The 15,016-nt window shown below is 42.4% G+C and overlaps 2 protein-coding genes across 2 annotated transcripts in view; both read right to left on the bottom strand.

Annotated features, from left to right (window-relative positions):
• ccser1 (coiled-coil serine-rich protein 1) overlaps positions 1-3,230 on the bottom strand; it is a 217,557-nt gene extending 214,327 nt beyond the window's left edge. Inside the window, exon 1 of the mRNA XM_080739096.1 lies at positions 3,129-3,230. The gene's annotated coding sequence lies outside the window, so the exon portion shown is untranslated. The remainder of the gene's footprint in view (positions 1-3,128) is intronic.
• Positions 3,231-8,217: 4,987 nt separating this feature from the next.
• trim36 (tripartite motif containing 36) overlaps positions 8,218-15,016 on the bottom strand; it is a gene marked incomplete at both ends in the record, with an annotated part of 37,240 nt that continues 30,441 nt past the window's right edge. The window contains 3 exons of the mRNA XM_080738257.1: positions 8,218-8,587; positions 9,648-9,761; positions 10,190-10,373. Coding sequence (XP_080594383.1) covers positions 8,218-8,587; positions 9,648-9,761; positions 10,190-10,373 — 668 coding nt within the window. The remainder of the gene's footprint in view (positions 8,588-9,647; positions 9,762-10,189; positions 10,374-15,016) is intronic.

Raw genomic sequence — 15,016 nt, 5'->3', positions numbered from 1 at the left:
TATGGACACTCCGTATATGGCCAAAACAGAATTCATTTGCAAATCAAGACTGCTGACTATCATCACCCTGATCTCCATATATGAAGATCATGACACTGACCTCATCAAACCCTGTATATCCATACATGGAGACGACTGGATCATCAACTAGATCTCCATATATGGAGCTGGTCAATACCTCTACATCTGACCTCATAGACTTTCTAAATCTGACCTCACGGACTCCATATATTGGTATAGCTGACCTGTTCTGACATCACAGTGATGACTCGACCAGCTCAGCAGAAGGGTATACATGCCAAAGCACCCATGTGCACACGCCCATGTGCACGCACCCATGTGCCCTTTAGGGCGAGGTCGCATCTTTCCCTTAGGGTGTCTTACTGGTTGACTAGTCTAAAGTATTACACCAAAAAGGTTCTTGCTGTCTTTTTTCCATTGGGGTCCTAGGTATTCAATTCATCAACATATAAAGTAGCACCAAAAACATTCAATATCATCACAAATATAAAACAGTTAAAATCTGATTATTTTGTTTTAAAGTGAACTACAACCTGCCGCCTGAGTCTATGCTGCTTACATAACCTCACAACAATAACCTCACAATAATGTCCAGTTTCACACCTCAGGGCAAATTTACATTCCTATGCAATTGTACCCGGTTTTAAGAGCAATAGAAAAAGGTTGTGTGGGGGGTGCGGTTCTGTGTGTGTTTCCTATTAAACCGATTACTGTCACCATGCTAGAATATACACATGAACATACAGCATATCTATACTATAATTTTGCGGGTCAGTCAGTAGGAGGTCAGTCACTCAGTCAGTAAATGCTTTTCCACTACAAACCACCCACCAACAGGGGGTGGTGACGTGCGGACTGAAGTCTAACACACACCAATCTCACAGTTAGGAATGTTGCAGTGTCTCTCTCTCTCTCTCTCTCTCTCTCTCTCTCATATATGTGGTTTGCCTGCATGCACGGGTCACTAATGCACCGGGTGCATTTGATGTGTGTCTTATCTTCCGACGGGTATGGCAAGCGCATACATCCCCATACTTCTATTCACCTAATTTAGCTGTTAAATTATTTGTATCCATCAAAAAATATACACTCCTCCATGGGTTGCTCCTTACATTATGATGCTCCCACATATTCTCACACACGCACCAGTTACAGTTAATTTCTCCATAACCCACACTCTGCACATATATTGGAGCACATATCTTCAAACGGGTAAGGTCTATAATAGTATATTTATGTATTTGCATCCTGATGTAGACCTACTGTATAGCAGACTGGCTCTACTTGAAACCGTAAGCCTATTATACTTCAGTCAGGTCAGGTGGAACTTGTTTCATACCGTATCCAGGTCCCAACTGTGAATCTAAGCTGTAATCTCCCTTTGTTGATATCAGATGTGTTCAGTTCAATGGCTCTAAATACAAAGGTTATAACAGGTCTATGCCTGTTATACGCCAGCTTATTTTACCTGTCACTTGCTAACACTTGCTATGCATCCCAACAATAATACTTTATAAACATACTATAATGCATTATAATCTACTTATACATTATAAGCATTATAAGAATTCATAAATAATAAGGTGTTATAACAATACTCATAACACTTTGTAATGTGTTACGATAATTGCTATAAAGCATTATGATTATTTATGTGTTATTCTTATAACTATAATTATACTGTGTTATAAGCATATTATAAGTATGTTTACAATGCATTATAGGAGATGGGATGCATAAGTGTTAACGCTAAACAATGCTCAGATAACAGTCAGAGCATTGGAATCTGGAAGGCAAAATAAGGGTTTACAACAGGCTAACCAGGGTCTAAAATGACTCTAGCTTTGCCACTTCAGCTTTTTAATACCATTCAAATCTCTTCCATACAGCCCTGCTAGGACACAACAAATAACTTTCTGGAGCTCCTATACTGCACTTCGAAACACAACTGCATTACTTACAAAATGACCAAAAGGGCACACACCCTATAGCACAGCAGAGTTATAGAACATCCCAGCATGAGCCCAGACCTGTTTTAAGACCAAGAAACTATTATCTTAAAACCTGCAACTAATAAGAAGTACACACCCCATAACACAAATAGAACACTGCAATCTCATGTTGCATGGCACTACGTGGATCACTTCCAGCCCTATAAAGTATAGACCTATATAGACTAACTCTTTGGAAGCCTAAAGATCAATGACACTGCTGCATTAGTTTAATCAGTTATGTTGTAATTAAATTAAATAAGAAAATACCTGAAAACTAAGCCAACCCAAGCTAACCCCCATACTCATCACCAATAACACAAGATTAATACAGTATATGTCCAATAATAAATCCTTATAGTGTAGCCTATGCAGTAGATAGCCAGGATAATTGTGGGATAAATAAAGACCACACAATATAAATGGAGGATGGCATTCAATGTTTGTCCCCAAGTGTTTCATCTATTCATATAGCATCGATTATAAATGTAGGTAAACATTTTAATGAGTGGGCCCTAGCCTATAGATACTGTTGCTCTTCTGTAGCTTACATGCCTAAGTTACTATACATTTATTACAGTGATACTACCATTCAAAAATCACATCAATGTAGCTAGTGATAGCGGCCTGACGTTGCCCTGTGCTGCTCAGCGAGTGGTCTTGGTAGTCATTATTACAGAATGTATCAATTCGTTTGTATCTGATCAGAATGCAGTGAGCATCAGAGCTGAATGTAGCCATTCTATTCTAGCCTCATCGCAGCTGGGGACGAGCTGTCAAACAGGAACGTCAACAACGTCCAGTCCAGCCAGCGAGGAGGAAAGCTCCAGGCAGGCTCACTGAGCAGTGCAGTGATATCTATGGATATGGAATCATGGCGAGGCGGCTTTAGCCTGCTGCAATAATCTCTCCTAGATGAGGAGGACCACTGGAAAACAACACGACTTAACAACACGTCGTGCTGTCTCTATAATATATCCCTGTGTGTGAGAGCGTGCGTGTGTAAGCAGCAGCAACAACAACATAGTCAGAGCAGAGGTCACCGGTGCTCAGAATGATAGCAATGCGCCGGTGTGTCGGGCTAGCGAGCGAGACGTGAACGTTTCGCACACCTACCTTGAGCACGCAAGTCCAGTGTCTTCAGCAAGGCAACTGCGTACAGAAATGGCTCGAGACTCGAGATAATATACGTTCGGTTCACTACGAGCACGTAAACGTGCGTTCCATTCTGCGGCTTTGAATCCGAAAAATGTATACAACGAGCGTTTCAAAAAGGAGCGTTGGGAAATAGCACCTTGTTGTGCACGGTGCCGCACTGACGCCAGCCGAGCGACGTTACACCTCGGCAGGGACGTGCAGAGAATATTAGAGAGGCAGGGGCTGAGATTTCTAAAATTGCCTTTTGGTGGAAATATCGAAAATAGCAGACCTCCAAGCTCACAAGAGCTTGGAGGTCGGCTATTTTCGATGCTTGATTTTTACACAGAGAGGGCAATTCTTTCAACACGAGATGCTGCATTCAAGCTCAGGAGAGTTTCGACAAGACAACTCTCTTGAATGCTGTCTTCAGGTATGGCATGGAAAGAGGGCATTTGGCATTTATTTCACCATAGTAAAAACTGCATTCATGGTCTGGAGGACACATTTTACAGACTGATAAAAAAGGGCAGGGGCTCAAGCCCCCTTTGATGTCTATGTGTGCACGTGCCTGCACCTCAGTGACGTGGAATGCCTTTCCCTCGCCGTCTCTTCCGCGTGCAGCGAACAGGCCACGAGTATGGGCGACTGTGACGTCTGTTCGCCTCCTCCTCCTCCTCCCTCTCATCCTCCAGCCAGCCAAGCAGCATCCTTATAGCAGGTGGATGCTTGACATTCCCTCTGCTGGATGATCCCAAACATCAGGCAAAACACTGTGCAAAATGCAGAATTTAGCAGAATAACAGATGACATCTGCTACTGCTGCTGCTGCTGTTTGGGATGCTTACCTCAGTGATTCTCAAACGTCTTCATGTCAAGCACCCCCAAATTAATCATGTATTTGGCCGTAGACCCTCATCTATTTGTTATGTTAATCTTTCCAAAAATGTATTTTATTTTATAGCCCAGTATGCCACGATGTGAGGCATTGTGAGCGTGTAAAGCAGCAATTTTACAGTGGTTTAGAGATTTTGATGCTATATATCAACACATTTCACTGGATAGGGACCCCCACCTGGAACCCCTCAAGAACTGGGGACCACACCTCGAGAACCCATGGCCTACCTAATCAAAGTACTGTACAGTTGTTTGCTTGTCTTTTTTTCTCCAAAAACAAATCTGACTTTAAATCTATAAACACAGGGATTATTCAAGATGAAATTCTACAAGGGAAATGCTTTTCATTATAATAGTAGCCTAGATATACTTTATTATTTTAAATACATCTACTACATAATACAATTAGGCCTACTGCCAAAATCAAATTTTGTTACAAAACTACGCTTTGAAATGCAAACATTTATACGGTTTGATTTAGAATGGTGGAGTTAAGGCATATTGTGCAACATAATCATCTTCTTGTCAATAAATGGGCAACAGAGCTGCATTAAAAACAACACTACAGTTTTATTGGTAAAATCCTCAAACAGCATATTTAAAAAGCACAGCTTTTCCAGGAATCAAGACAGACATGGTCATACCTTTAGATCCATTTAAAGCATACTACACTTACAGAACGCCACCATACTGTTGTACAAACCACATCCCAAACCTCTGGAGAACAACCACACTGTCACTATTTTAGAGTTTTAAACTAGTTACATTTTATGCATGCATAAAATGCACCACCATTTTTTTTTAAAGGCGCAGCTCATATTCCTATCAATTAAATGCAAGAGCTACTGTATACCAACTCTAAAAGTACTCAGTGAAAATTGCCCCAATAGGCCTACACAATTTTTCCTGCTCCGTTCCACAGCCTAGCCAATATTGCACACTGATTAACATACACACCTGCAGAGCCAAACCTTTTGCTGACATGCTACAGACTTTAAAGTGCTAGCTTGAAATTAGATTGGGAGCAAGCCTGCATGATATTTGGTTTTAAATGCACGATTAAAAAGCATGTCTCTGATGAAGTATTTTCCTATATAGTCAGTGGTGTTGATTACAAGCCTTTTAATTAACGTCTATATCTAGATGTAATGATGCTGTGAGCGCCAGTGAGAAGTTTGAGCAGAAAAAAATATATACACAAAAAAAAAACAAGACATTCAGTTTGTTCTGTAAATTACAAGAATACATTCTGATGAAAAGAAAGCCTGGAACCTGTCATTTTTTAACTGCATAGACTTTGGTGTCGAAAGTCGAAACCTGTCATTTTAAAAACACAGGTGTAGGTTCAGGCCTGTACCTTAAGAGTTAAAGTTAGCAGTTCAAACTGAATAATACGGCAGCACAAATTAGTATGTAAAGGATTCAAAATAAATATATACAAATAAAACTTAAAGAATCTCTGTTAAAGTAAAATATTAAATAATGTAATTTACATTTGTTTCGCCAAACAAGGAAAAGGGAAAGAAGTTTAGATGAAAATCCAAATGATACCAACATTCAAATAAAATTGACAAAACAAACCAACATCACAAACAAGGAAAAGAGGTTACTGTCATATGAAAATGCCCTTGATGAAGACAAACAGGGACACATCTACTTGCTGAACTACAATAAACCTTAACCAATAGCGACACTTTCCTATTAAACTTACTTTAAGCATTGAGGAGTAACAAACTACACAGCAAATAACATAACAGCATGAACAATTTGCAGCTGTAATTATAGCAGTTTAATGTTTAATTTCACTCCAAATAATAATACTAATCTAGATCAATATGTACATGGAAGTTGAAAATCTAATGTTTAAAGTTAGCTTATTATCAAACATGAGAAAAGGCTGATAATGGATACTAACAAAACTGCAAAAAAACGAACCAACCTCGTTTCTGAGAGTAAAGGTATAGTAGTTAAGGTTTTCCAGGTCTGATAGAGGTAGTTAGCATTTGGCCTAACTGCGGCCAGAAACCTGAGAAAACACACACACACCATAATTACCCTAAACCTCCCGGAACAAAAACAGATCACTTCAAGTACAACAAATGAGAGGAGCCACTGAGCAGATTTAAGGCCAATTCATACTTTGTCGTAGGACCGCGTCATGTGTGGAAAATGATGGATTTTCAGCAAAGTGATGTGGCCATATGACAATGAATAAATTGGGCATCAGCGTTACTCCTGTGTAATCTGAATGAATACATAAGATTGACAACCAGCCGGAACGTGGAAGTGAATAGGAACTGCCTGTGATGATCAAAAGGGACCATGATAAAAAACAAAAAGGCTGATAATGAAAAAATAATAAGCCATGTGCCAAACATGCTGCAGTAAAACTACCTCAAGCCAGGTTACCAATGCAAAAGCATCTCTTAAAATCTGAATGGCTCCCATTATAGGATATGGTAGGCTCCCATAGGATATGGTACTTCACAAATTATACCAAGTACCAACGAGCAGGCACGCATTCAGACCTAACAGAAATCCAGAAGGGTTAGCCAGTTTAACAGTTGATCTCGTCTGCCACGTTAGATTGAAATGTCTGAGTGGATTTAACCAAAGCCAATCAGCACCTTACATAATGTCTAGCTCTGATAGCCAACCCCACCACTGGACCTCATGTTCCAGCTGCAAGTCAAAGAGGTCCCAAATGTTATGTCGATATGCACTGCAAGCAACAATATCTTGAACTGTGATTTGTATGATAGCACTTGCATTGTGAGAATGTGATCACCCACAGTTTTTATATGTCCATGACTTGCTAGCATACAAAAGTGTGCTGCTTTAAGCAAACTAGGTCAGACACAATTATGGTACCTAAATCACAGCATTGACAGCTAGTGTGACAGCTAGTGTCTAAGAAAACATCTGTTGTAATTTTGTTTCAGACAACATTCAATGCTGTGGACCTGGACCATCTGTATATATATTAAAACTGGGTAAATATTCCATGAAACATATTTAGTGTCAATCAAAAGATATTTTGTGTAAGTGGGTGATTGTTACAGTGAGAGATCAATGTGCTTATTATGTATATAAAGTTCAACTAGAGTGACATGTGCAAGTGTTCTTTTTGTGTGCAAAAATAGCTAAATATATATTTGTGAAATGTTGTGCCATTTTTAAACATTGAATGGCAAACCAAAATTGAATAATGTAAAGTAAAATTGTGAGTTCCTTTGTAGTCAGTAATAGGCCTACAGTAAAATCCCAAATGTGTACATATTTTTGGTGATCATCCTATGCATGTGTATTACCACACCACATGTGCTTGCTAGAGCTAGCTTAACTAAGTGACTAACTTCCCAAACAAAACAAAATAAAGGCACCCAGGTGCTAGCTTTAAATGCAGCTACAAGGCTCTCCGGGTCAAACTAAGATTACAACTGGACCCGTGCTGCTACAGTACATAGAGAGCTAGTTAGGCTACTTCATAAATGTCGAGAGAAACAACCACGGTGGTGAATATCATCAAAACAATGTGAATTCCAATTACACACACCAAGTGAAGTGATGAATATCAACTAAAACAATGTGAACCTGAATTATTTCAAATTATACAGTAAAATAAACCTGGCAAAAGAACATTTAACTCTGAACTAGAAGGCATTTCAAGGATAGAAAATAAAGATCGACTTTAGTTGACAGCAGAATAGCTTTGCAGCCAACAAACCGTTGACCACTGCTGCTGTACGTCTCGTCAATTAGAACCTGGTCAAGTATGCTTATAAGATACAGAGACTTTGGTATGTAGAGAAGTCCAATCGTATCTACACCGATTGTCTGTCTTTGTATCTGGGATCAAATCCCAAATCTAACATTTAGTGACAGTCTTGCTATGTGCAGATTATACATTATGCACACACAAGCAGGCTCATAATAGACCAGACTCATAGAGAAAACCACCATTTAGGAACTATACCTCTTAACAAGAAGCAACCTTTGATCTTTAGACCCAACTTACCCTGTTACCCTCTCAGAGAAATCCCATCTCTCAATTTCGTACACAACACTCACAAGAGTAATCCTAGATTATACATCATTATTACACGTCCAGGATAAACCCAGACATAAGGGGTCCCAAACACATTGATTATTCCCATCCCAATATCTATGCCTAGAAGGTCAGTCTTTTGGTGGTGATGAAATCTTCCAGTTGGATCTTGCCACTTCCCATTAGGCCAAAGGCAGGATACATGATTCCAGAGCAATCCACCTGCCTCTCGTAAAGGCACCTCATGCTGTCTGCGTCGAAGAAATACACCCGGCCTGCGTCGTAATCCAGACACACGCCGATGCGCTGTGGCATGGGTAGCACGCGACTGCCAGGGTCACTGGAAGAGGCGGTTGCCGTGGAAACGGAGGATGAGGAAGAAGCCTTGGGGATGAAGATTTTGCCCATGCCAACTGTGAGAAGGGTGAAGGGCTGGGAGACCTCATAGCACGTGTCCTCACTGCCACTATCATGGCCACTGTCGTGGTCATAGCTGGAGATGGAAGAGAAACCAAGGCGGGGTGACAGGGAATCAGGAATCAGTCAGATTTAATTACTTTCCAACATTAAACAAAAGCTATAAATTAGGGATGCATTATAATTACATTTGGGGCAATTGTGTCTATAGTCACAATCGACCAATACGGATACAAATAATCAAATACCCACCAGTAGGGCTTACCACACACCTATACTTTAACTATGATGCTCAGTGCACACAGATTTTCATAAAACCTGATTTACAGTATTGACCTAGTAAAAATCACTCCAAGGACTGGATTTAAACAAATGAAGTTGGGGACAGAGGTGTGGTATCTCAGAGTTTGCAATTACTCTAAATTATAGCACTCCTACAAACTTCCACAACCTTTGCAATATCGATGTATGAAATAGTATTTATAGAATGTATTTAGAGAATATTTCAGGATTGAGATCTTCAGGTAATTCGATAATTTGGTAGTAAGCAATTTTGCCTTGCTCCTTCCTTGCGTGAAATTGAGGAATAATTGCAAGTGGCAATTTACTTGAGACTTTGAAATAATAATACACACCACAGACGGTGTCTCCGCTGTAGGTAGATGAACACACGCAGTTTGTCCACCATAACCATTAATGTGGTTGGCAGATAATTCACTTCCATAGAAATGCTGAATATGGCAGTTTCAAAGTTTTTACTGAATGTTAAACAGCATTAGAGAGTCAGTCACCTGCCATGATTTACCTTGCATGATTATGATAGAATAAACTGTTATTTTTGCACAAATGCATTCCTTTACATCCCTTTACAGGAGCTGATCCAGTGAGAAAGGCAGGCTTTGTCAATGACTAAGCTGTTTACAAGTTAATACTGGGTCTCTTACATAACAGGATTAGGCATGATTCAACAACATGCAGTGAGACTGAGCGCATTATGCATATGTGTGGGGCACTGTTTGTTATAGTATTGAAAAAGCCTAAAGGTTTTGCTTGGTTCAATTAAGGTAAATTAAAGAGCACCCGCGTTTACATTGACGGTAGCATTATCTGCATGGACATCATAGACTTCAACTTACCGAGGACTGCTCGTATCTCGGGGATTGTGGAACCATTCAATCAGTTTGGAGTCTGACACGACACCCACTTTGGCCAGGTAGGACTGCGGGTCAACACTGAAGGCCCAGAAGTGCCTGCAAAACAGAGGTTGTGTTCGTATCACTTTTAATATTTATGATCATATGGCGCAACGCACAAATAAAGATGAAACATTTTGTATAAACCAGCCTTTCCTAGTTTGGAGGCCTAATAATCTAAAAAGCAAGCTACAAATTGCTTAGAAAGTGTTACATTAGCTGCATGTGGAGGCAAGAGTGTCTCAGATAAAGCTTAGCTTTGAGACAGCTTATTAATCAGACTAATCGGTTTAGCCGATGAAAAAGAAAAGTTGAACTTGTTTAGATTCATTGAATATACAATTAAAATGATTAATTTTAATTGCTTCTCCATTATTCAATGAACCTACATGAGCTAGATTAAGTCGTTTGTGGGTTCTAAACTTCTGTTAATTGCCCAGCCTTACGCAGTGCAACTTCCACCTCCTGTCGTTCAAAAGGCTTACCTGCCCTGAGAGATGCCCGTGTCCCCGATGATGTAGTCCAAGCAGATGTAGCTGCCAGTCTGTACTCGCTCTGCAGCCAGGAGGAAGGCCATGCCCGCCACGCTCTCCACACTGTCGCGCCGCTTGCTCAGGAACAGGCGCTCCGTAGAGAAACCACATTTGTCATTGAAGAGGAAATTAAAGGCTACATTGGGCATTGGGTGGGTTTGGGGGGATGGGGGGCAGAGAAAGAATGAGAACAGAGCAATTGGTTAATTAATCTAAAAAGATCTGACAAGCGTAATTGTTTTGCTTCAAAAGATGGCAAGCAAAACATACAAATGTAAAAATGTTGGTAGTTGCATGCTGCCGACACAAGAGGGTGCTATACCACAGCTGTTGATTTGACAAGCATGATTGTTTTGCTTGTCAAAAGATGACAAGCTAAACATATAAATGTAAGAAAATAGGTAGTTACATGCTGCTGACACAAGAGGGTGCTATACCACAGCGGTTTAAATAGGCTAAGTCAAAGAGCAATTTGTAATCTAGCAATATATAGAACATCCCCCTCTGATATAGAGCAACCCTTATTTCTCACGTGAATCTGGTAATCATAGGCCTCATCAGTCTATGATTAAATGTACAACTCTATAAATAGTTAATGGGCCAAAGGCCATCATTAGCATAATATAGGCTACATAAAGTCTGACATAATTATGCCTGTTCACTCAACCATCTCAAGCAGCTTACATGGGGGAAGCCCAATTCATTAGCATGTGTCCAGGGGAATTCTCATAACTAGGGCATGACAACATATACACCACAGTACTACTCAAGCCACTGGATATACAACACTAGCCTAGCTGAGCTAGACATCCCAGCCATGTTAAAACAAGGAAGGAATGATAGATACTGCAGTTAGTTAGCTGCATTAGTATATATAGGCTGGCCCCAGGCTAATAAAACACAGTACTACTCAAGCTACTCTTCATACAGTATATGAATGCCCCATTTCACACTTCTTATGACAGTGTTGTCCAAAAGTAGCAGATCTACAAGTTCCCTACATATTGCAATGTGGCGTGTTATGAGCTTGTAGATCTACATTTTATTATTTTGAAATATTTTAACATTTTCCCCCGTTAATGACATGCACAAAATTGGGACACTAGATTGAACGTGTTAGAGGACTCTAGACTAAATAATATATTGGCTAATTTTCCTATTTGCCATGGGGTCTATTTTGCAGAACTGTCGTCCACGTTCATTTGTTGACATCTTCAGGTGCTTTCAAGAGTTGGCTCCTATATGAAACGATTTATTTAAACAGCTAAATGCACTATGTTTATATGACACTGCTGTGTGACTAGTGTTTATAACTGGTTAATAGATTTGATATAAAAATTTGATATAAAAATGTTTCTTGATTATTTGGTTAATCAAAAAAGTAATCTATAGAATAATTTTAAGAAAATAATCAATAGTTCCAATCCTGAATGTTTTGATGTCATAGTAAGTAGTTTGGTGTGTGTGTGTGTGTGTGTGTGTGTGTGTGTGTGTGTGTGTGTGTGTGTGTGTGTGTGTGTACGCGACTGTGTGTCATAAGCCACCGAGTGTCCCTCCTGCTGTGTGTGTTGTTGTTCTTTGTCCTGGCCCAAAATTCCACCTCATTACTGACGCGCAGTGAATCCATCCGTTCCCTCTTACACGAACCACAGAACACAGGAATGTGAACCTCTAAACATAACACTAACAACAAGCCTTGCTCAGAGCATACATCATAGTACAGCCCAATAGATCAGAGGGAGGCATCACATGTAAAATAACCTAATTAAATGCAGTTTCCTGGATGATGCTATAATACTTATACAATACTGATGATACAGATTATTAAGAAGGTTTTCTGATGAACGATGCAATATCAGGAAATATGTCATGTCACCAAACGTCAAAATGCTATGGTATGGATAACCCTAACCCCAACGCCCGGACATGCCATTCAAATGCACTGGCTTAGACTCCACATTTTGAATAGGAGCTATTTTGAATAGGAGCTAAATAAAAGAGGCTGGCCTGGTAGGCAATGGAGGAGACAGAATGAATGAAATACTACTTAATCAGTTGTGAATACACACACACACACACACACACGCTTACTGGGAGAATAATACCATTTAAACTGAAACTCAACAGATGGTTGCTGAACATGATAGATATTTTAGAGGAGCTTTGAATGAAATCGAATGAAAGAGTTTTTCTGGCAAGGCGCTTTAAAAAGTCAACAGCAGATGCAGAATAAACTGCACAACTCCAGGGTTCCTCTCCAAGCTGTCACAATAGACAAATACATTCACTAAAAAGCATTCAACAAGTATGGCGGTTTCAACTGCCTGAGATACAAAAAGCAGTTACCATGGTGATGAGGTGGAAAAAAGAAAGCCTGGAGGTTGTGCTTCACTAACGGCCATGCATTCTACCACAGAATTCAAATTTCCACCAGTATAGCATCTGTCCCACTTGATAATCTTCCTCAAATCTGGCACGCTTCTAAATGCCGTTAAGCCGCAGCCTTGACAAAATGAGGCCCGATAAGGGGCTAGTTCAATAATACCCAGCAGCCCAATGCTCAAAATCACAACACTTTGTCTTTGGTAATAAATGCAATTAGCATAAATCAAGACAAATCCTCTGAAATTATATCAGCTTGAGGATTAATGAGGCATAACACACACACACAATCTCACTAACTTGCTTAATTCAGGTGTGTGTGCGCGTGTGTGTGTGTGTGTGTGTGTGTGTGTGTGTGTGTGTGTGCTCGTGCGTGTGCTTCTAATAACATCTCCCTTCACCCACTGTACAAAATCCCCTCCTGCCCAGTCCTAGGTGGGAGGGCGCTCCGGAATGGTGGGAGGGGTAATGATTAATTCCTGCACACACCAACATCTCCTGCAATAAACACCAATAAGATTTTAGCCATCTGGTCCATTGCTTCCATTCTGGTCTGCATACTCTAATAGGTATTCTGATGTCCGAATATTATATCCTAGCAAATGGTTACAACTACGCAGTCTTTTACATGGTCCTTCGAGCACGGAATATTTGGCCATCAGGCAAAGACCAGAACTAAATTATTGACCAGATGGAAATCTTATGGCAAAATGCATGGCCACCAACCTCCTCTCAACAGCAGTGGTCTCCACCTCCTCAGCCCCAGCAGTGGCCTCCACCTCAGCCCCAGCAGTGGCCCCCACCTCCTCAGCCCCAGCAGTGGCCCCCACCTCTGCAGCACCAGCAGCCAGCCTTCCACCAGCTGGCCCCCCAGCAGCAGTTCTACCAGCCGGCCCCCCAGCAGCAGTCCTACCAGCCGGCCCCCCAGCAGTCTCTCTACCAGCCGGCCCCCCAGCAGTCTCTCTACCAGCCGGCCCCCCAGCAGTCTCTCTACCAGCCGGCCCCCCAGCAGTCTTCCTACCAGCTGGCCCCCCAGCAGTCTTCCTACCAGCCGGCCCCCCAGCACCAGTCCTACCAGCCGGCCCCCCAGCAGCAGTCCTACCAGCCGGCCCCCCAGCAGTCTTCCTACCAGCCGGCCCCCCAGCAGTCTTCCTACCAGCCGGCCCCCCAGCACCAGTCCTACCAGCCGGCCCCCCAGCAGCAGTCCTACCAGCCGGCCCCCCAGCAGCAGTCCTACCAGCCGGCCCCCCAGCAGTCTTCCTACCAGCCGGCCCCCCAGCAGTCTTCCTACCAGCCGGCCCCCCAGCAGTCTTCCTACCAGTCGGCCCCCCAGCAGCCCTCCTACCAGCCGGCCCCCCAGCAGCCCTCCTACCAGCCGGCCCCCCAGCAGTCTTCCTACCAGCCGGCCCCCCAGCAGCCCTCCTACCAGCCGGCCCCCCAGCAGCCCTCCTACCAGCCGGCCCCCCAGCAGCCCTCCTACCAGCCGGCCCCCCAGCAGAACCAGCCAGTGCCTCCACCCCAGCTGACGCCTCACCCAGAACCTGGGATTTCCCAGTAGCCTCCTCCGTCCAGGCCTCCTCCTCAGTCAACTCCCCCAGCACCCGAGCCTTTCCAGTCTTCGCCTCCACCCGGGCACCCTTTTCAGTCGACCCCCCCCAGCACCCGGGCCCTCCCCAAGAGTTTGCGGCCACATGTGGCTCCACTGGTCGGGCCGCCCACCAGACTCCATCTTTCCGCACCGCCTGGGGTTGTGTGCTCCTCATGGGGTGGCCATAGACAGACAGTACCCTTCCCGGTCATGACCAGCCCCGAACTGACAGTGATTTTGTTTATTAATCAAATATTGTATTTGATTGGGGTGGCTGTACAAAATCCCCTCCTGCCCAGTCCTAGGTGGGAGGGGCTCCGGAATGGTGGGAGGGGTAATGATTAATTCCTGCACACACCTGTTCCCTGTTGAGTGCAATTGTGGACTGCACCTAGTTGCCTATAAAAGGCAGCCATTCTAGACTGCCTTTCGAGAGGCATGCCGTTTGTTTTCCAGTTTCTATTTTGTTTGAGTTCAGTTTGTTTAAGTTCTTGTGTTCCATTTTCCGAGTTTCTTTGATGCATTATTTAATTTAAAATCATCACCACCAATACCGGTTTCGACTACTCCATGCCATCTACCTGTACCAACATCTCCTGCAATAAACACCAATAAGATTTTAGCCATCTGGTCCATTGCTTCCATTCTGGTCTGCATACTCTAATAGGTATTCTGATGTCCGAATATTATATCCAAGCAAATGGTTACAACTACACAGTCTTTTACACCCACCCCTATACAGTATGTCAATGCTCACATTCAGTACATGCTACCACCTCCACCACTAAAACAGCCATTGCCATCTCTTC

The sequence above is a fragment of the Nannobrachium achirus genome (genome assembly GCF_963921795.1).
Source record: "Nannobrachium achirus genome assembly, chromosome: 12".
Lineage (NCBI taxonomy): Eukaryota > Metazoa > Chordata > Actinopteri > Myctophiformes > Myctophidae > Nannobrachium > Nannobrachium achirus.
Note: the sequence above shows the minus strand (reverse complement) of the source record. Positions and strands in the feature narration are given on the sequence as shown.